General features: G+C 46.0%; 1 protein-coding gene across 1 annotated transcript; it reads left to right on the top strand.

Moving 5' to 3' along the window:
• Positions 1–2000: 2000 nt before the first annotated feature.
• Positions 2001–22568, top strand: LOC144094041 (glutamate-gated chloride channel-like). Its single transcript, XM_077627899.1, has 9 exons — positions 2001–2109; positions 2874–2976; positions 6478–6587; positions 7461–7525; positions 9647–9870; positions 11260–11342; positions 11946–12080; positions 13157–13551; positions 18120–22568. Exons 1-9 carry the CDS (start codon positions 2103–2105, stop codon positions 18351–18353), a joined length of 1356 nt encoding a protein of 451 aa, XP_077484025.1. The 5' UTR covers positions 2001–2102; the 3' UTR covers positions 18354–22568.
• Positions 22569–22657: the final 89 nt, after the last annotated feature.

Here is a 22657-nt window from a genome sequence, read left to right as displayed (position 1 = left end):
TAAATTGCATGCTGGAAAGTCTGAAACCACGCAAGGTTCGTAAACCACGTGGTGTATTGACTGAGAAAATAACTCTTATGTTCCGTGGATCCTTCCCTAAAATCTTCCTGCGTTGCTCCGCCTGTGTATTCCTTGGATCTACATGTTTGTTTGGGAGGCAAAACGTGCACCGATAACAAACGCCAGCAAAGGCCAGTTTTTGGGATAACACTTCGCCAGGTACTGACGGATGTATGTGAATAAAGAAACAGTCTTTCCGGCGTTAAATTCCAGGCATGCCTATATTTAGATTTTCTGCATATTCTTGCTTTGAATATTTTTCAGCGGTTTTCAATATTTCCAAAAGTAGTTCTACGGCTTCCAGTAGAAGTTTACTACATCGTTTTTTTTATTCCATGTCTCCATAAATTTTCCATCTCTACCTGTAGGGAGTGGTTTGTTGTTTGCATCCAACAGCAGGCAACCGAAATACCAAGTCGCCAATAGTCGTCCACTAAGCATCCCGGATCGCAACGTTCGCGCTGTCACGATCAATAACATTTAAGCTGTATAAAGAAAAACATCTCACTGCATGCGTGCGTACAGTTCAAAAAGACTGACAAGCGTTCAACTTGTTCGCCGCGTATTTTACCATCAATGGGATCGGCGGGGGTGGGCTGCTTTTTTTCCCTTAATGCAATATAGTCGCGAGTAAAAAATATTATCACTAATGACGTGTAACCAGAGCTGCAGGTAGCGACTCTAGACGCTACGGTTACCAACACGCCGACAAGAAAAGTGCCAGGTGTGCGATTTTCGGCGCTCCGGTGACGTCATTGTGCTAAACTTCTTTACTCGCGACTGTACTTGTCTAAGGTTTACAGGTGCCGGATACAGGTGCAGGGTAGGTCGGATCCATGACTAGTGGGTTATACTGGTATGATCGGAAAAGTTTGATTTATGGGGGCTTCCCCAAATCGACTCCGGCTATGAAGGACGCCGTAGTGAAGGGCTCCGGAAATTTCGACCACCTGGGGGCCTTTAACGCGCACTGACCCCGAACAGTACACGGCCGTCTGGGATTTCGCCGCCATTAAATGCGATCGCCGCGGCCAGGATCGAACCCGGGTCTTTCGTGTCAGCACCCGAGCGCCATAACCACTGAGCCACCGCTGCCGCGATTCCGAAACTGTTTAACGGGATAGGATGCTCTCTCGTTTGCGTCTGCTCGATTGGCATTGGGACGTTTTAATTGAAGACGCATGCAATTTCGGCATCGGGTTCGGTATGACAGAACCACTGGGTCAGCGTAATATGAGCAGCTTGTCAGTGCCCACCGACACACTAGTGCCGCCAAAAGCTAATTTATATTTCTCTCGCGGAGTTGTTTGCAAAAGCTCCACGACTGATTTGCAAAATTCTCAACAAAAAAATTTCAAACCCTCAAGGACACCTTTGGGCAGATTGGCGCCCGTTTCGTGGCCTGAGGATGCAACCGTCATTCAGTGAGTGCCGAGCACTGCTTACAGCAAGAAGGGAAAAGATGCTGAGAAGCGACGCATGCGTGGGGGTGCTAGCTCCGGCAGAGGGCAAAACGTTGTGCAAGCCGTGCCTCAGGTTTCATAGAGAATATTTTTTGTTTGCATGTTTTCCAGACCGACCTTGTATTCTGCGGGAGAACTGTATGAAAACGTTCGAAATAGAGAGAAAGAAAAAGTGAATCGAAACTTTGCACACTGCTTAAACTGCTTGTTGGGAGCTCCCATGGATATTTGGAATACCTTGTTTACTTTGTGCACTCCGTTTAATCTGAGGAAACTGTCCTGTCAGTTTATGAGAAGGAATAGAATCATCCCTCGTTTCATTGTAGCCGGCATGTAGCTGTCGCAGCACGCGCAGCGGTCGGCCGCCCTACACCCGCAGACCACCGCAGGGCTCGGATTGGCACGGCCTCTTCGCTTCCTTATTAAGCGCACCCCGGTGTCTGGGTTCGTCCGTGGGCCCCGCTGTGGGCGCACTCCTTCTTCAGGCGGCAGTCAGGGAGTGCCAGCTGTGTAGCGCTGCAAAGACTCGCCTTCCTCCAACGCCAGACGTCGCCTGCGAGGAGTGACGTCGCCGGCGACATGCCAAGTGAGACCCGGACGCCTTCTTCCTCTAATAGCGTCCTCCGTACCGCTTTTTCTCCTTTCTTTAGACACTCCAACCAGCAACGTTGTTTGAATGAGCACCATGATTTTAACATCAGCAGTGCTTTAAAAAGGGCTAGTTGGTCGTTCATTATTAAAGGGGGGCGCTTAACTCTAGAAACGGATAAAACGGACGACACAACACTCGGTGCGCTCGGTGTCTCGTGTTGTTTCGTCCGTTTTCTCCGTTTCTGAAGTTAAGCGCTTCCCTATAATAAAGAACCATTATTTTATTGAGCCACGGATAGCTTGAATTGAGATCAAGACTGGAGCAACATAATGGTTTTCGTCCGTGTCTGTCCTAATCAGACCCAGACGTCAGAAGGCAGCTCACTCCTTGATTTGGTTTCTTCACGTTCCGACCTTTCTTCAGATTTAAAGGAACAGGCGTACTGCGCAAATATTCAGTGTTGTTGCCTTTGGCAAGGCATTCCGTGTAAGCTTTCCAGATGACGTGCATGACGTCACAGAGAGCGCACACTTTATAGTTCGTCTGCGTTCTCGGAATATCCCAGATACATCCCGTACAATCGGTGTGAGTCACGGGGAAAAAATCCGGAATCCATGCCGACCTTTGCATGAAGCACGCAGAAATAAATCGTACGTAATTGTGTTAACCGTCTCAGCCACGTTTTAATAAAGTTTCTTTATCACTTCCTGAAACCATCTAATAAGGATGCTTGAATATCTGTGTGCGCCCGTTTTCAGGCTGGAGGTACATGTCCGGGCGACGTGCAAGCAAGAAAGGCTCGCTGCAATGGATGGAAGCTGGCATTACCTTCTTGGCGCTGGTCACATTCTGCGAAGGACAGTGGGTGTTTCCTGTTCCTCAACGCTATGTGCAAGCAACAAGTGTTCACAAATACGGCGGCTTGTGCAAGCAGAATAGACTCCCTTTTTCATTTCGGTTCAAATACAACTGTCATGCGTGCACTGTCTTGAGGAAGAGGTGAATGCCATTTATCCACAGGTCCCTCACGCAACAAAAAGTGTAGCATTGCTTGGTCTAATGCTTACTATCTGCTTCCAGTAATTTAGCTGTCTCGCAAAAGCTAGGGCCAGATTTCAAGACATTTCTATTTTCGACAAATTGCATTCCTATTCTTAATCTAATCGAGCAACGATGTTTCCTGCTCAACTGAAAGTTCAGTTACTTAGTCTAAAAAAAGCTCCACTTTGGCCGCTTTTCTATACGTCGTGTTGAACAATTCCTGCACTCTTTGCTGAGCTAATTAAGAAACGTTTTTCACTATTTGTTCCAGTTGGTCGAGTTTAATGAAGACCACACTGCAGAAATTTGCCGATTTGCATGTCTGTGTCCTATTCCACGCTCCACCACGTATTTGAAGCAGACGCGACAGGTAAAAATAGTTGGCCACCATCACTATCAAAAGTTGCGCGTTTAAAGAAGGAATTGTAAACCATTTTCAAGCTTTATTCTTTAAGAAAATACTTGTAAATATAAGCAGACGAAGTACCTAAACGACAAGAGTAAACTCGTAACTTGCACATAATGTTTCTAACTAATGCTAATGAAAGCTCTAAATGATTACCGCGTGCCCTCGAAAATAGGTTGCGCTCTTGTAATGGTCTTCAGCCTGATTTTATGAATTAGGCAGAAGTAAAGTTGTGGTTCGAACGTATAGGTTTCCTAACGACAGTCACGAGCAGCAAAGAAGAGTTTAAGATAGCCGGAACACCGCTTTGTCTTCCACTGTTTCTGCGGCGCTGTGAGAATCGAGCCATTGGATATAACGTTTCCTTTCTGCACAACGCAAAGACCAGCGTAAGGGCGCTCTGGAGGGTGATTTTTTTTTAATCTACAGATTTTATTTGAAAGACAATGAAAGATATATCCGTGCGCTCGGAACAGGTGGATTGCACAGTTAGGCGGACAGTATATTCTTGCTCAATATTTACACTGGTAATTAACATTAACTTATAAGCTTCGTTATGCTAGAGTTTAGAGGACAATATTATAGTGCGAAATTGAAGGCCACCAACTTCAAAGGTGAGCCCAGCTCTTAAATTGTCATTAACAGCAGTATGGTTCGAAATATCGAATATCAAAAATAAGCGTTTGAAACCTCGTGGTTTGAAACCATGCATGCTCGTTTTATGACGTAGAACCAGTGAACGTGATTGCAGCGACAATACTACGCGCAGCGACACTTTTTTTGTAAAAATGCAACGCGGGATAGCGAACAGAACGAGATTAGAAATGCCTAAAAAATTTGACGCTCGATATTTGGAATCACATTACTGATGAGGAACAATAAAAAAACTCGGCTCGCCATCGATGTTGACGGCCTTCAATTGCTCGATATAATATTGCCATTTAACACAAAAAATGGCGATGGTTTAGCTCTGGTCAAACCAGGAGTGACGCGATAGCTACAGCTGACCCAGTGGAACTTGCTCCGCACCACGTTACCAACCACGTGACCAACCACGTGGCAGCGTGGTGGCGCAGCCACTGGGTGGCGACGCCGCCACCGCCACTGCGTCGCCACGCTGAAGGCTCGAAATGCTAGCTTAATGTAGCTACCACTACAAAACAATTTATTAGTTAATCTCAGTTAATCAATAATCTCGATATTTAGCTATGTCACGTCCATAATGTAAGCCTTGCTGTACAGTCCACCTGCACAGACCACACCGACGTATTTGCCACAGTTCTTAAATACAAATTGTGTAAATGTTAACAAAAGCACCTATTATATAAGACAGCGCTATGAACAACGTGAAATAGGGCCACGTTATTTCCATTTTGTTAAAGTTTGGCAGACGACACAAACGTCGCCAGAGCAGACGCTGACATACATTACTCTTAGTATAAAATATTGAACGAAGCAGCAACGACTGCAGAAACGCTTTTAGAAAAGAAGAAGGACGGTCGATACAAGGCTTATCTCGTAATCATTTCTGCCGCTCTCTTGAAAACAGTGAATGCGTAAACGACTCCGATGTAGCAGTGGTAGCGACTGTCGTATTTCTAGAAGGCTCGAGGGCGATTGCTAAGAAAAGATGTTCTCATTGGCATGGATTACGCCATTTTCCTCCCTTTTCTTTCTGCTTTTGGATCCACATTAGCGCCTTAACCTGGCGGGATATTTACCTTTCGTCAAAAATATCTGCGGCTCAAAAATACTCTCATCATATATTTGCTTACTTTTGTACCAATCAATCTTAGATAAAAATTCCCTGCAAAATTAAAAATTATTCAATTTGAAATCGATGTAGAGGAAAAGACATCCCCAAAGTGAACGTGAAGGCTAGAAAGATAGAGAAACTTTATTCAACCAAGAAGTTTTCCTAAAGTCCGGTGCTCAGCATCCTCAGCTCAGGACACCGGTAGCTTTCACTGCCTCCCGGGCCCGGTTATTCAGCTCGCGCTGAACTTCCAGGTCCACGCTTGACAGGGCTACTTCCCACTGTTCTCGTGTGCTGTTCTGCTAATTTTATGCCCGAGCACTCCCACGTTATGTGGTGTTGTGTCGGTGCCTGCCCTCATCAAAGGCATGTGTTGCGGCATTTGTCTGGGTACTTGAACTATATTTAAGCATGTGGGCTCGGGTATTTGTTTATTTGGATTTGTCTACAGAAGGTGGATTCTTTAGCGTTTAATTTTTGGGTAAAAATAGGTTTTTAAAAGCTTGAATTTTGGTGGTTTTGCACTCGGTTAACCATACCTACCCCCAAACAAAAGTTTGAGACGTTTCCTAGAGTTTTAGTTTTTATGCTTGCTGAGAGTATTTGAGCAAGGATAAGATGCAACAAAGAGAATAAAAGTGCTCTTTCTACAGCCAAACTGACATTGCATGCTGGATTAGTGTTTTCAGTTGCTATGTAAAGATCCCCAAAGCCGTTAACCCTTTCGGCTTTTCACGACTTGAAAGCTTGTCTGCGAACGCTTGGTTCACAAACATAAGCCCCCTTTTTTCATCATTTTGAAGGAAAGCAGGATATAACGGCGGTGATAAATAGGTGGCCTGCTGAGCCACTGCATTTCCTTCCCTGGAGCAAAGAAATCATTTACTGGCGCAATCTCATAAAATATGGAAATGAAGATATCGCGGTACAATAGAAAATATTTTGAAAGCAAAACTCACCAGTGCCTGAAAGGCGTTGGCGGAAGTATTGCACGCCTCATTTATGGTTCACCTTGTCGTCACAGAAGGTGAGGGAAGACCTCAAAATTGAAGCCGCTCTATGTTGCTTGCTGAAGCTGTCTTATTTCTGACTGCTAAAATTGGAGCAAACCTAAGAAACGCTGGCCTTTGCTTCACGAACTTCATCTCTGCCAACACAGGTACAAGGTTAACGAGAGGAACGTGAAGACCATATACGACATTCTTGGTGACCGCGGAAGGTACCAGCGTTACCTGCACCCTACGGGTCATCGAAACGCCTCAACGTCAGGTGACCAAAATATTTGTGGGGTGCACTGTGAGATTGTTTACTTCGCTGAAAATGATACAACAAAGCATTCCTGGGCGAAACAATGTATTTTAGAAAATGAAGAATGGTGACATAATCAGGGAAAACAGATAGAAAATAATAGCGCATCACAGAAAGCACTAATATAAGTTTCTCTTGCATTTCAGTTTTTAACTTTAAAATAATACTACAGCCTTCTTATGTAAAAGCACGAATTGACCACTGTTCGCACCTATCTATAGCTGCTGAGCCGCTCACATTCACTAACAAACCATTGTTGGATAAGTCCACGCTTGTGGAGTTTTATCCCCCCCCCCCCCCCCCGCCTCAACCGATTTGGACAAGCCAGGCTCGTCATAGGCCGACTGTGAATTCAAGCTGCTGCACGAGTATAGCTTTTCATGTGTTTTCTGGCATTCTGTGTCCGGTTTAAGACAAGCAGGGTTCGTCCAAAGCATTTTTTGGCTTGTCGGCAGGTGGCAGCATGGCTTCTAAATTACCATTTTGGTGCCATTTTCGAAAATAATTGCGCTCGTTCTAGGGTAAATGTATTCTGCTGTATTATCGCACTAGGCAAATGCTGAGAAACAGCAAACATGAGATTTTCCACCTTGCCGAATTTTGGCGTTTTCCAGGGTCATTAAGTTTACAACTGCGTTCTGAAGTGTATTTCACCTGTGATGAAAATTTCAACATATAAAAGCAACTTAGCTCTCATAACGATATCACTGGCCATAGGCACTATGAGGATGGAGTTTTGGCATATTTGCAGAACACGTGACCACACTCAGGTGTGAGAGAGAGCTTTGCGTCTCGAGTATGTGCCCTCAAACTGCATCTTTATTCTTTCTGCAGGTCCCCTTCAAGTGAGCGTCGACATCTACTTAAGGCTCATAACAGCCTTCTCAGACGACACTATGGTAAGACGACCACTAATCCTTGTCCATCTCGATGTACGCTAATAATGCACGGTGGCCGCTTGAGCGAGAGGCTACGTGCTCAGGTGGCAGGACCAGTAATCCCAGCACCGAGGATTTCATCACGGCGGGCACGCTGCACAGCCTATTAAGATCCCAATTAGGCCATAGTCCAGTACTATATAAAATCCTAATAATGGCTTGAGTACGGAAGCGAAATGCCACGCATGAATGTTCTTTCCCATGCCCTTCGTGCTGTCTTTGCTTTCAAAGTAGTGTTCGCAGAATCTAGTCTTCAGTCGAATTTTCAGCCTAGCTTGCCAGCCGAATGCTCGCTTCTACTGATTCTCGCCTGTCGATGAAGTTATTCATTCCCCTAACACCATTTTACCGATTCTGCGTTTGATCTCATGAACGCTTCCAATTGGGTCGTGCATTCAAAATTCATTTAAGCTAATTGACTCGCTGTGCCCGTTGCTAAACGAGCGAAGTGCCACTCAGTCGATGGTTCTGCTCGTAAGGCTCCGAATATCCTTGGTTATCACGAGCCTTAAACTGAAAGCTGACTTAGCGTATTAGTCGTCACAACTTTTTTTTTGACATCTACGCCCATACTTTGAATGCGCTTCCCTCGCGACTCTAACCTCGACACGAACAATGCGTGTTTCCTTGTAAGTTACGCGGCTGTGTTCACGCTCAATTAAAAAAGAAAAAAGATGAACCCCTTATATTGAAGTTTCCTGCAGCCGTGATATGGCTGCGTGTTGTTTAGCAAGCACGGCTGCCTTTAAGACCACGCACTGTGAGGGCAATCATTTGGAACGTGTGGCAGCGGTTCGTACTGATATTTATGAACGCTTTCGGTACTTAAAAGCTGTAAAAGTCTTTTCGCCCCCATTGTCTCTGGCAGGGGTCTTATCTTGCCAAGCGGTCTGCATTGGAACACTTTTGTCCCCCGCCAGCCAGTAGGAGGAACGGGAAGTGGAAGAATGGCGGCTATGTAAAGGATTTAAACTTAAATTGTGATGTTTGCGGTCCCGAAGCGACACATGGGCTATGAGAGACGACGTATTTGATGGTTCCGGATTGATTTACATCACCTGGAATCTGTAACGTATGCTGACATCGAATAGCACACGAGTTACTTGCAGGTTAACCTCCACCGAGACGCGACCGCTGTGGTCTTGATTGAACCTGGGTCCTACGGCTCAGTAGCTGAACGTGCTAACCACTGAGCCACCGCGGCGGGCCCTCTAGGTAAAGAGTAAAAAAGGCAAGCAATGTTGCCAGAAAGTAAATTCAAAGAAAAAATATTTGAAAACTGATGAGTCAGAAGTTCTGGCAACCCATAAGCTATTAAGCATACAAGTGAAAAAAAAAGAGCCGATCGTTATGGCATACAATACGGAAGCCAACAGCCACCGTAACCAAGAAGCACAGGGGATGTCTTTTTTGTAGTTTTTATCACTGCGAGATTAATAAAAGCAGATGGAAAAACAACCACGTGCCACCGGTCGGATCCGAGCCCATGACCTCCGAATTGCGCGTCAGGTGCTCTAGCAACTCAGTTACGGCATGGCTGTCCAATCTGCTGCTTTGGGGGGTAATTATGAGTAGTGTAAGAGAACCTTGGGAGTGTTAACTTGCGCCACTATCGTGCATAGTGGCGGACGTTGCACTTCTTGTCTTACCGCGAGTGCCACGTAAGAGCGTGGTTGAACGGTGAGGGCGAAAGCTCTGCGAGAACACTCTTATTCTTCTTATGGTACCAAGGCTGCCAGGTTAGAAGTACTCTTTAAACTATTAAGCATACAAGTGAAGGGAAACAGAGGTGCTCGTTATAGTATACACGACGGAACCCAACAGCTACTGAAAACCAAGGAGCTCCTTGGTTTTGGCGGCTGTTGGCTACCCTCTGCGGGATACTTCGTCAACCGCATTGCTAGGCAATTATAAGGCGTACAGAGCACCTCCGTGTTCGCGAGACACGTTCGAATACTCAAGACTCCCCTTTCAGTCTGAACCAGTGTTTACGCTGCTCGGGTGGGCTTTCTTTGAACAGACGTATATGCAATCTGCTCGAGAAGCTCACTTCTACAGAGCGGTAATCTTTGCTTGGTGTAGGACTACGATGTGCAGTTTACGCTGCGGCACCAGTGGCGCGACGAGCGGCTCGCCTTCGACGACTCCCAGGGGGCCAGCCGATTCGTCACTCTTCCCGACGACTCGTCCATGTGGAAGCCGGACACCTTCTTCTCCAACGAGGTGAGCGGACACACCCACGACATCGTGCACCGGAACGTCATGGTGCGCATCTACCCAGACGGCACCGTGCAGCACAGTCTCAGGTGGGTTACGCAACTCTACGGCGCTTTGGGCGAATCACCCATTTTTCGGTCCGATTGAGTGGTAGAAGCTTAAGTGCTCCCTTCAGGGTATACGTACAGAGTAGAAATAAAATACATAAATCCAGAAGCATGAACAGCGCAGGGTATTGGGGCGATTGGCACTGACCCCAGTGGCCTTATGCAGGTACCCATGCAGCCCCCGAAATCTTTGCTTGAAAAATCCATTCCCGGACGGTGAAATGGAAGAATTCAGAAACATAACGCTTTCTTACATATTCTTCAGAAAGCATTCTTTTGATGGATAAACCCCGAGTAATATCTCGAGATGTTTGTGGGTTTGCGAAGATCTCGCGATGCTTGTATGTTTGTGCCAAGTGAAAGAAGTAAATAAATAGTAATCAAATAAATATCCGCGACTGGGATTCGAACCCGCAGCGGCGAAAGCAGATCAGCTTCGCCGGCCACTACGCGAGAGCAGTACACTATCGCCGCAGCCTAACACGCCTCGTACCAAACTACAACACTCTCTCGCGCTGTGCATTGCATATCGCCCTCTTTATCAACTTCCATCTGCGGCGCGCAGATAGAGAATTCTCTGTGTTCATCGTCGGCGTTATCGGTCAGGTAACTCATCTTTCGCACGTTTATAAAATTGTGTAAAAAATTCTCTGTCATTTTTTTATTACGTGAACTTGTGGTTGCTCTGACTCCACAAGAAATTGGGCCTTTTTATATATCTCATACACGTAGCAATGTCTCCCAAAATTATTTACTTAAAAGCCACATGTAAGGTTTATCAGAATCAAAATTCCCTCTTGGACAGTGAAAATGTTACATCTAAATACAATGTTTTCAAAAGGGGGGCAGTTACAATAAATGTCTTTTCCTCTGGCAGTGTCTACCTAAGACAGAGTTCAAGGGTGGGGGAAAAAGAGGTGAATTTTTGACTTGACGGAGCACATTGCATATAACGGTCATTCGAAAAACACCTACTGTTTTTATGTGTGTAGCCGTCTGCGCATTACTATTTCCCTCCGGGATCACAACAAAGCGCCTTAAAGGATCATATTGAGCGCCCAAATTAACCAAAGGTTTCTATACTCTTGGGACGAATTCTTACCTTGCTCGCATCGATGCAGTTTGATAAAAATTATAAACTGTAAATTGCAGGGTTTAATGACCTGAAGCGAAACACAGGCTGTGAGGGAAGGCATTGTGGAAGGTTCTGGTATAATTTGCACCACCTGAGGCTCTTTACCGTGTGCTCATATGACACGGCACACCTTAGGGAACCCCAAGTAGTCTAAATTTATCCGGGACACTCCACAACCCTTGTTTCACCTGAGGATGTTAAACCGCACTATTTGATGGTTTGCACGTTTCTTGCAGGGCGTCAATGAAATTCTGGTGCCACATGCAGCATGAGAACTTTCCATTTGACACGCAAGTGTGCCACATCACTTTGGCGAGCTGTAAGTAGCCACAGCCGGAAGGCCCAGTGCTGTCTTCACAACCTGTCTTCACAAGCACTGTTTTATTCTGGGGCAGGTTCCTCTTCTTTTTTTTTTGCAAAACAGCCGAAGTTGTCGGCAGCAGTGGTGTATTTGTCGTGAAGCGAAAAACTAGACACGAGTAAAGAGGCAGCTATCAAACCCAAGAGGCTTCAACGCCTCAATTGATTTCCTTGCATATAGAGGACACCGGCATCGTCGCGTGATAGCGGGATCAGCTGGACGTTCCCTCAGCGCTGTAGAGATGACTTTTCATGCGGTTCAGTACTGTAGGCTTTGGTAGAAGCTTCACTGCAGCTTTTTGTCTAGCGGAAGACATGGATGTCGTGTTTAAATTATATAGTTTTCAGCTTTACCGGAACTATCGACTTCTTCTTTGCCCTATTTCCTACGTTTCAAGGATATATTGTTCTGCGCGGCACTGTTCGTGAATATTGGTCTTTACTACTCTTGACGTGACAAAGAACTATGAAAACAGAACTTGTAGTACGCATTGGAGATGACATGTGTTTTGAACTTCGTATCTGTGTGGGTTTCGAGTAATTTTGTCATTTTATTTCTAAGATGCCTACACAACGGACGACATAGTCTATGAATGGAGGAAAGGGGACCCGGTACAGCTGAGCCAAACCCTGCACGCCAGCAACTTCAAGATGACGGAGCTCACGACGACCCAATGCACTTCCAAGACCAGGACAGGTGCAGAGCCTGCGTATCCACTTACTGTCAAGATCTTTGTTGCGTTTACTAAGGGGGGTGCGTAAGCGCGGCAAAAATATGTCGATTCCAACGAACAGTCTTCCACAGATGTCGATAACAAAGCGAGTGAACAAGTTACAAAAGCGGCAGTATAGGTAACTGAAATTTAGGAACGCTTGCCTCCTCAGCCATATTGCTGAGGAAGCGCAATTATTAAAAACGTCTGTTAAACATTCGTTACATTGTCATTGACCCTTGTCGCAAATAGCCTCATAACACTCTTCTAGTTTATCGCTAGCCGACGCATTTGCGGGTAGTTGAGAACTGCCATAATAATGTATGCGATCTCGATAACTCCGCAAACAGGACGCCAGTAGTCCATTCTCAAAGTGCTCCGAGCACAAACTGCTGCCAAAGCAGGAGCCCTACAGCTTACTCGTTGTATTCTAGAGCAATTTCTAAGTGCCATCCAGCGCGGCAAGCTAAAATCTCACATAGTGCTTGAGTGGGCATGCTGCACCGTAACAATATTGCTTCGTCCCCGGCTCAACATTTCCATGGGATGTCAGGCATTTCACTTGGTCGGCAAACCACCAATCAACTCATTAGTAGAACGAGCTTTTGGGTGACTTGGTTGCATTTTTGAGACATAACTGCAGCTGGAAGAACCACATTCACATTAAGAAGAAACATTCACACATGCGGACTAACAAATGGAGCAGCGTTCGTCCCTGTCTGTGGGTGTTTCTTTCCAATGTGAATGTGGTTCTTGCTATGCAGTGATTTCTGAAGAGATCACAAGTGTCCGACCACAGCACGGCGACTGTCGTCAGTCACCGTTAGGAAGGCCTCACTGATCAGCAGCAAAGAGGTTACGAACAGGATGTCAAAAACAATTAATGGATTACTTCCTGCATGCATTCGTTAAAACGTAAACACATGTTGTTTTCTAATAATATTTGACATAAAGAACCCTAAAGTACCAGCGTGCCTCGTCCGAGTAATCCAACAGAGTTTCTAATAAAGCCGCTTTCTCCATTTTTTTTTCCATGCTCCAAATCTTCCCCGCACATTAGGCGCGTACCCGTGCCTGAAAGCCAGCTTCGCCTTCAGGCGCAACAGCCACGACGTGCTCATTCGGCTCTTCATGCCGTGCCTGATGATGGTGCTCGTGTCGTGGATACCCCTGTGGATGAACGCCCGAACCGCCGCTCTGCTGCGACAGCTGTTCTCGCTGGTCGTACTGCTGGCGCACGCAGTGGTGCTGGCCGTAGTCAACCTACAGCTGGTTCCTCGGAGCGGAGCGACAACCAGCGCCGACGTGTGGACCGGAACGTGCCTCGCATTCGTTTTCCTGGTCCTCCTCGAAGTGACTCTCGTCGATTTCCTCCAGAGAAGGGAGCGACGCGAACGCAAGAAGCCTGAGCCGTGCAAGCCAGAACCGGACACGGTTGTCGACGGCGTCGACACGGTGAGAGCCGCCAAGTCTGTTTTGATGGCCGTTAACTGTCACTGCACGAATCAGGCATGAACCTGCCTCATCCGTGGCTCGGCACATATATTCATAAGCAGATGCATGGAACAAATGCTCAAGAACTTTAGAAAAGTGGTGGCAGTCGTATACTGTGTTAATTTCTGGCTCTCCAAAGTCGCCAGTTTTCTTAGGTGCTGTTTAATACAGCCAACAGTCTGGCGTAGTATCTTCGCATTGCTTCGTTTAAGTGGTAGACATAGTAGATATTTTAAATATCGAGCATTTGTTTAACGGACGCTTATTATGCCAGTAGATTGTTAGTGCTGTGCTTCACAAAATCTTCGACACTTGTCGTTCCCATGACACGCTGTGAGAAATAAGAGAGAAAACCACTTGGCGGTGGCTGATTTTCTGACTCAACGTAAGCTGCGCCAGGCCTCTTTCCTGGAGGAGGCGACAACATCACAATTGTACGATTCACAGCTGTGAACTGAGTAAAAATACAGCCTGCTTGAGTTTCAAGGCTTCTAAAATCTTTTGCGTTTTCCACGCTGAGCAAAGACAAAATATTTTAAGTCCAATTACTCGTAGCACAAAAATTTAGAGGCGAAATATCCGCGAGTTTGAGATCGCAACTCCAGCTAGGGTTTGCGGACAATAAGCTCAAGATAAGCGTTGGAAGACAATAGATTCTCGCTGATATACGCTCTAAGAAAATTTCTGCAACTGATTTCGCAAAATTCATAGGCAGGAAGAATGCCGGCAGCTGGTAGAAATGGCCGTGCGGTGACAAACATCCTTCAGGCATGCCCTGGTCTCTGTTCGCTATGCGACTGCCTCTAAGCTATTGGTTTTCCATGCACGGCTTTTTGAAGCAGGTGGAAGGCGCTTGAGAATTTGCCAAGTTAAAAATGGCATACGAAGAGTTTCTGACCTGGTGGCTACCTCTGAGGTTTACCACCGCGCGTGCGCGCGCTGTTTCTCATCTTTCGTGGGTAAAATGCAAGAGCCTCGCGGCGCCCACACCCTGCGCCGCGGATCGGTTTTTTTCTTATTTTGTTTTGTTGCTTTCAGGAGCACTCTAGATTAATTAGCTTTAGGGTTGCTTTATGCGCTTCGTGCGAAAGAGATTATCCTTTTTTCAGTTCCGGGCTGCACTCGTGTCTTGTTGGCGAATGGCAAGTACGTGGCTGGAGCATATGTGCGCTGCTAAACTACTGAAATCATGTTGGAGCTGCGACGCGCTACTTGGCATTCTAGTGCGATGCGGAAGGCTCTTGATTTCCTTACATTTGATTTTATTATCTTTTCCTGTTATTCTTGTCCCGTTGAAAAGCTTACTTCAAAGACGCTTTTTTTAAGCGAACGCTCACTATACTGACTTTTATTCTATAGTCGCCAGGCAGTCGAACCATATTTTCTGTAGAGGATACCCCACGCGCTCTGAAATAAAACTAATGGTTCTATTAAGCTTCCAGACATGCATAGACGTCTTCCGATACTTTCTTTTGTCGTCAAGAAGGCAGCCCCTGTGATTGGCGGCGTTGTCGTCATATGGCGCATGACAACTCGTCGAGTTCGGCATCAGTGAGGAAGGTCCCCTAGCAACAACATATCTCGCTCATTACGAAGTATTTCCCTTGGAGCAAAGTGAGTTTGACAGCCGAAAATAAGCGGAAGATTCGAGAGCTCACCATATCCACTACGCCAAGCACTGGCTCTTGAAGGAAAGTGCACCGACTCGCCCATGAACAATTAACTATCATAAATCCCCAAAATATATCGCCCAATAGTTTTATTGCGATAGCATTTGGGTCGCCGTACCACAAAGAAATTGGAGGGGACAGCTAAGCTCTGCCTTAAGGGTAAGACGTTTTAGGGTAATGGGTTAATAACCATATATGCAGAAGGTCATTCTCTACTTTACGTTCATAGATCCCTGGGAGTCCTCCCCGCACAGCGGTGCAGCGGTTAAGCGATGCGCCACTACCCAGCAACGGCAGGTGCTGCCACTGGTGGGCCTTGCGTGACCCAGGTCACTCTTCCAGAATGGCCAATCATTAAAGTAACTGCCACCTGCCATTGCTGGAAGTTTGCTCACTATCCGGCGGGCAGGATGTGATGACGGCGCAAGGTCGCGTGACTTGGGTGGCCCATCCGCCTCCTAGGTTGCTCTCTGGGGAGCTGGCAGCTGCCAGAGCCAGGACGGTGATTTTTCGCTCATAATGCCGACGCCGACGAAGCAACGCCGAGACTGGATTTTTTGGAGAACGGATCCTTTAACGCTGTCGCATTAAAATTTCCGTCTTTTTTGTCACGAAATTCCTTGGATGGTTTGGTTTGGTTCGGTTCTATAATGTTCAACCTAACTGCGCGAATCTTACTATAAGGGACGCCCTAGTGAAAGACTCCGGACAATTTCGACGACCTGGAGTTCTCTAGAGTACACTGACATGGCACAGTACACGGGCCTCCAGCAGTTAGCCTCCACCGAAATGGGACCGCCGCAGTCGAGATCGAACCCGCGTTTTCGGGTCACCGGCCCAGCGGAAGCTTAGGGAGAATAGTAGTTTAGTTCTGCCACATCAAAGATAAATTTGGCACTGAAATTAATAAAGTTATAAGATGCCTATGCGTATCGCCTCTCTGTTTAACACGTTTCATTTTAACGCGACCCTTAGTAAGCTTTGCTTCTTCATGCCCGACGCCGGAGGCACGATGCCTTGAAAATTGGTTTTTGGGGAAAGGAAATGGCGCAGTATCTGCCTCACATATCGGCGGACACCTGAACCGAGCCGTAAGGGAAGGAATAAAGGTGGGAGTGAAAGAAGAAAAGAAGAAAGTGGTGCCGTAGGGGAGAGGCAGAGAGATAAAACATTTATTGTAATTCGGGAAGGTTGCTTGAGCAACTTGGGTGGCACCCCTAGTCCAAGGCGCCACTGGCTTTCGCTGACTGACGGACTTGCTGAACCAACATTAGTTGCTGATCCAGGTCCTCGCTGGTCAGGGCCACCTCCCATTGCCCATATGTCGGGTTGGACTCAGGTAAATGTTTTGGTTTCGCTGTGCATTCCCACGATATGTGGTAGAGCGTAGGGCAAGCTCCACACCAAGGGCATGTATTCTGGTATTGAGCGGGGCTAATCTTGTGTAGGATGAACAGGTTAGGGAAAGTGTAGGTCTGAATTTTCCTCCAGTCTATGGCTTCGAAGAAGTCGAGTTTTTTGTGAAGGGGTGGGTATTTTCTGCGCTCCAGCCTAATATGTACTAATCTGTCACCACAGGTGCTAGGCATGGGCGTGAGGTAGAAATGAGGATCCGCCCAGTTGGGTAAATGTCGGGCTAGATCGTTGGCTACCTCATTGCCAGCTAGTCCTTCGTGACCAGGTGTCCATGTTAGTTTGTGTGTTTGGCTTAGATTGCCAAGTAGCTCTGTTGCTCTTGAGAGAAGCCTGCCATTAGGAAAGTCTCGGCAGGCTTGTTGGGAGTCTGTTGGGAGAGCTCCGGAATAATTTCGACCACCTGGGGATCTTTAACGTGCATTGACATCGCACAGCACACGGGCGCCTTAGCGTATCGCTTCCATTCGAAACGCAGCCGCCGCGGTCGGGTTTGAACCCGGGAACTCAGGATCAGTAGCCGAGCGCTCTAACCACTGAGCCACCGCGGCGGGTGCAGGTGGCCTTATTTAATACTTTGTGACAGGAGAGGCTATTAAATCTATATGGCAGGAATTAGCTACGCGCAACTACTTCTATGATGTTCGACATCATTTTAGTTGCCTTTCGTCCGTTATCTTTAAAGTTGCTCCTCGGCTTGAAATTGAGCACCACTGAGAGTGGCGATCATCCTGTTCTTTGTCGACTGCCAAGCCTGCAGCAGCCGTCGCCTAGTTGCTTCTGTTTGCCAGCACAAGATCTTCCAATAAACGGTTTGCTTTTCAAGCTTTGGGACGTATTGTATTCCTCCCTCCGGACTGCCACCACCCTCAAGTTACAATGTAGTCGTTGGAAGCTCTGTTCACTGCACAGCCACGGTCGTATAATGCTTACTAGAAAAACCATAATGGTGTACTATGCTGGCCGGTCACAGGCGGAGGTGGAGCTGCTCTTGCTTCCTACTCTCCATTTCCGTGTATGCCATATGTGATCTTTTCATTACAATGCAACGATTGCTGTGCCAAAATAAGTGCTTGGAAATGATGTCTCTATTTTACTAAAGATATGGAAGGGAGACGACGTTAAAAGCCACACAGTGTTTTACAGTTTCTCCTATGTTGCTCTCTGCATTATAAAATAGATAAATTTAAGATTTAGTTTATTTCAACGGGATTGACTGACTGTGTGGTTTAGCCAATGAAACATCGGCTTATTTATTCATTGAATCATCATTTTATGTATTTATCGGTTCAGTAGAGATTCATTTAGAGGGCTCATTCAGGCTATAAATTAGATTCAGAAAATTTCTTCAGGCGTTGCTGACCGACAACTTCAGCCGTGTGTGTTGTTCAGTAGGTGAAGATGCATTAAACGTCGCCATATTTATTCTCGCTTCGTTGTTCGCAGCCGGACTCCCAGAACGTGTCGGCCTCAGCAAGGGCTTCGTACTGGTCATCCATCCAGAAGTTCCTCAAGAAGCGGCGCTCGGTAGCCGAATGGGTGGACTTCGCCTCTCGCCTCCTTTTCCCAGTGGCCTTCGTTCTGTTCGCCATCGTCTACCGGTGCTCCTACACATCTAACCAGGCCAGAGTCCCCTGGTCACAGCCTACTTATTTCGGGGGCACTGTGACCTACCTGTGAATCGCAGAGGAGAAGGTACAGCGGCAGGTGTGCCCAATACTGCCAGTGGTCATGCAGTACTCACACCAAGGGAGAATTACTTCCGTCACGTTTTGAAAACGTAAGGTAGGTCCATCACAGAGAGGTCCTCAAGTATGAATCCTGGTGGCTGAATGCTAAAACTTTACCCACAGTATGGAAACCTCGAATCCATCAACTCGTTATCGCTGGTAACCTTTAATTCAGTCCCCAGTGCGCATATGTCAGTTAAATGGTAGACCATAGACGCTGTGTAGAAATTTGGCACATATTTCCACGCGAGTGTGTGAATATATTGTAGCCAGCCAGCGATGTGCGTTTCCTATGCTCGCTATGGTACCAGTTACTAGCGCCGCTCTCCATCTTTCCCAATGGCGCACAAAAAAAAAGGCGACACGACAGAAGAAAGATGAGTACGAACGCTTAGCCATCGTTTCTTGTCTGCCAACTCGTTTTGTTTTGTGCGCTATGGTTTCAAGTTTGATATGATTACTAGGCTTGCATTCTTCATGTCTTAGCTCGGCATACTTGAATCTATATTGAGGAAGAAAACATTTATTTTGCTTTCTTATCGCCATGCCGCTTTGCTAGAGTGCACAGGTAGATGAAATGGCAAGGATTTCAAACTTCAGTTTAGCTGGGAAGGCTTTTACCACAGAAGGAGTGTCCTCCACAATTTCGTGCACAGCATGTTTGGCAGTATGAGCCCCGTCTATTTGTTTGGAAACACTAACACTCCCTGCTTGCGCTCCCAGTGGGGTTCACCTGAGAACAATGTTATATTGTGTTTGCATACATATTTACTGCTTATGTGAAAAAGGTAGTTTTAACATTTGTGAACTGCACCATTTTGGCCCGACCACATGCTCAACGAAACTGCCGCCAGGTTTGTTTCTATTAGCATTCGCACGTTTTGAGGTGAATAGCATATGCTAGAGTTCGTTCGACGATAACATTTCGAGTCCCAAAAGAGCAGCTTTACAGGTCCAACGACGACAATCATCTCATGAGGCTATGAGGGTGACGGGAAGAGAAAAAGTAAAAAAAAACCTGCCTGACACACATACATTTGTCTCCTCTCCTGTCTTCTGGTCACTCTGACTCATGCAAAGGATATGTAGTCAGCCATTCATGAATGTAGGGCTAAGTTCCTTGCAATTTTAGACTCTACTCAAACTAGTTCAAAATAATATTTTGTTGGCTTACTATCGCAGCCTGGATCATTAAAACAAGAGGCTCTTCTAGTGGCCTCTTTCTGGTTTTCAGGAGTTTTAAATTTACCATTGCTAAATCATAGAACAATATTGGAAAAAGATAGAAAACCAGAGCCGCTTGCTGCCCTTTTGGATAAGTGTTATGATTTAGCGACCCTAATCTTGCACTGGAGGATTTCATTAGTGCCAATGATTAAGATTAAAGAATAAGAGAATTTCCTCTTTCACCCTGCAATCACGATGACATGTTAATAAAAACAAGTTTTTTTAAATTAAGCCGCTGAGTTTGTGTTCTCCAGAAAAAAACTCATACAGAGACACCGCGATAGATCACCTCGTCCGAGAGCAAGTGACAACACGGCTTCTATGAAACCATAGCTGCAAGCAGTGTCGCCCTGCCCATGCAGCCATAGCAAGCAGCATTTTATTGAGAGTCGGGTTGTCTCCGAGCACAACAAGAATGCAACAGCTGCTTTCACGTGGTATTACACACTTCATAGAAGCCACCCTCTGGCGAAGAGTTTCAGAAGCAGCCATACGTACCCTTGTTGGGCCGGACATTTTGCTGCAACAATCCGATTAAATACGTTTTCTTACTCCTTTCTATAAAAAGAAACAATTTCATAGCAAGATTCATACAGCTTCTGGTGTAGCTGAAAGAGCGCTTAGCAAAACGAGGAGTAACACAGTGTAGCTGTTAGTTAATAAGCAAGTGAAGGTGACGCGTAACGTGGGCCAAATTTTTAAAGTGTACAGTGGGTGATAGCGAGCTTGGTTCCCATTGCAATCTTTGTGCGGTCATGTAGCGTTTTCTTCATTCTTTTCACGTAGCTCCCACCTATTGATACAGTAATCGATTTTCTAAATCTTTTGCGAAGTGTCTCGTGCCAAATATACCTTCTTGGAAATTAGTGCATTGACTTCCGAATCACACTCTTCCTTGTGTACCAGTGCCTGTGCACTTCCCCTTGCGATGCCGTTAGTTGTTTAACTATTAAATCAATGCCCCCGAGTTAAAAAAGTAAAAAAAACACAAACCCAGCAACTGCGTCCACGGAATTCTCTAGAGAATTATACAGATATAGCCTGTACTAAAAATAAATTCTAAACCGTTTACTTCCAAACCCTGTAGTGGGGCGCTGGTTGCATCCTTGGTGGTCCTAAGTTCTGGATGGACGAAGGCGGCGTTCTCCTGACCTGCCAGAGGTACAGAACGTCGTTGATGCACAACGAGCCACAAACATGGCCCTGAATGAAAGCTCTTGGATGTTTTAATTTTGACAAAGGATCTACATCCGCTAGCAGCCTATTAAACTCGACAGGAGAGTGATGCTTCTTTTGCGCCTAGGCTTCGTCGAATGCGGTCAGCGCCACAGAGCATTGATCCCTGATACTTTGATGACCTGCCGTATGCCACAGATGACCTGCCGTATGCCACAAACACCGAACTTTCACGGCATTCATAAGTGCGTCGTATGAAATTCATCGGTTAGCGCAGTATCATATTCCTAATATTACAACATCAGTTTTTTTTTTTGTCCAGTGTAAGGTAAAAGCCGCTGGCGCTGAGCGAGCATATTAATCTCACAGCCAGAGTTTACTTTAAAGAATGGCACTCACGCTCCGCTTAAAAGGGGCATCCAAGATTTTTCTCCGTACGCAGTTACCGCAGACGACTCACACGCCTTCGTCGGTGAAGAACTCCACGCGATTAGGGCACAGTCCATCTTATTTTCTTCCGTGTCCTTAATATTCTTGTTCTGCTTGACAGAAGTGTTTTTAAAACGCCCCTATTTGCAGACTGAGATTGCATTCAATTCAAAAGCGTGAGCAGTTCTGATAGGGTTCTTTGCTGCATTGTCGTTTTCAAACTGTATTGTTTCCCTTTCTTAGCATGCTTGCTTCCCTGTGTAACTTTGCTTTGAGAAAACTTGTGTTTCCTGTTGCAGGATCTTTTAAAAACAAAAAAATACATTGCCCTCTGTCTTTAATCTTTATTCGAAAAAAATTTAATTTTGTCTTTCCGTGCTTTTTAAGAAACTTACCCAGCTCGCTCTCTTTTCTTTTCTTCCTTCATCTTGTAACCTAGCGCCGTTTTTCGTCTTTACGCTACTCTCAAACGAGCCCAGTGGCTAAATGCAACACGTTTGCCCACTTTAGTCATCACTGGGTCTTAACGTCGCAAACCAAGCCTATTTGCGCACCCTGCAAACACAGTCGGCACGATGTATCAAGTCAGTGTCAGCGACGGCCATCCTCGTGCACGGTCAGCCGGAGAACAGCGGCTAAAGGCTGTGTGTTCTTGCAAGTTCTATCGAGCAGAAACGTTGTAGCGTCCGTGATGAACGAAGTGTTGAAACTGGACCCATCAATGAAATTTTTCATGCTGTTTTCCGTAAAAACTTGACACTGCCTAAGTATAGAAACTCCTAACCTGGTTGTTAGATTATTAGTAAGAAGGTGAGCGATTAGCTTGCCTAATTCAGGTACGGATTGCAATTCTGTCTGAGTGACCGCCCCCCCCCCTCCCCCTTAGCCCCACCATTAGCGGTCTTGTTGCAGGATGGCAGATTTAAGGATTCTGAGGTGGAGAGGCTTGACGCTGTAGCTTGTCAGCTTGTGAGCTTGTATGACGACGTGGGGACATAGCACTGCCATTTTTGTCTATATTTGATCACTAACTTAGAAGTGCAACGCATATTTGTTACAGAAATCCGGAACTTAATGACGTTGCAGCCTTGGGCTAGGATGTGCCAGTGAAAGCTTTGGTTAGGTTCCGATGACGGCTTAAGGCGGGATACTGCTATGGTACGGCTTTTGTGAGAAAGTTGCTTTGTTCGTGATGCAGTGCAGTTTATGTTATACGTATCATTTATTAGCGGTGGTTGTATTGTGTTTTGTGCTCTTGATCGGTAGTTACAACTTTGAATGTTGTTTGTCGATTTTCTGCTATTTAACAAAAATAAATTGGTGGAATGCTCTAGATAGTCCTTCTGTTTCTTCAATGCGTGGTTCTTTTTGCGAACACGGACTGCCGCTTTTCCGCAGTGCTGTTACTCTCATACTAAAGTA

The sequence above is a fragment of the Amblyomma americanum genome, chromosome 6 (genome assembly GCF_052857255.1).
Source record: "Amblyomma americanum isolate KBUSLIRL-KWMA chromosome 6, ASM5285725v1, whole genome shotgun sequence".
Lineage (NCBI taxonomy): Eukaryota > Metazoa > Arthropoda > Arachnida > Ixodida > Ixodidae > Amblyomma > Amblyomma americanum.
Note: the sequence above shows the minus strand (reverse complement) of the source record. Positions and strands in the feature narration are given on the sequence as shown.

Bases quoted from the DNA above. Each gene is read 5' to 3' on its own strand.
- LOC144094041 (XM_077627899.1), top strand. The intron at 2,977-6,477 runs GTGGGTGTTTCC...CTGCCAACACAG, and splicing joins GTCACATTCTGCGAAGGACA to GTACAAGGTTAACGAGAGGA. The intron at 9,871-11,259 runs GTGGGTTACGCA...CGTTTCTTGCAG, and splicing joins ACCGTGCAGCACAGTCTCAG to GGCGTCAATGAAATTCTGGT.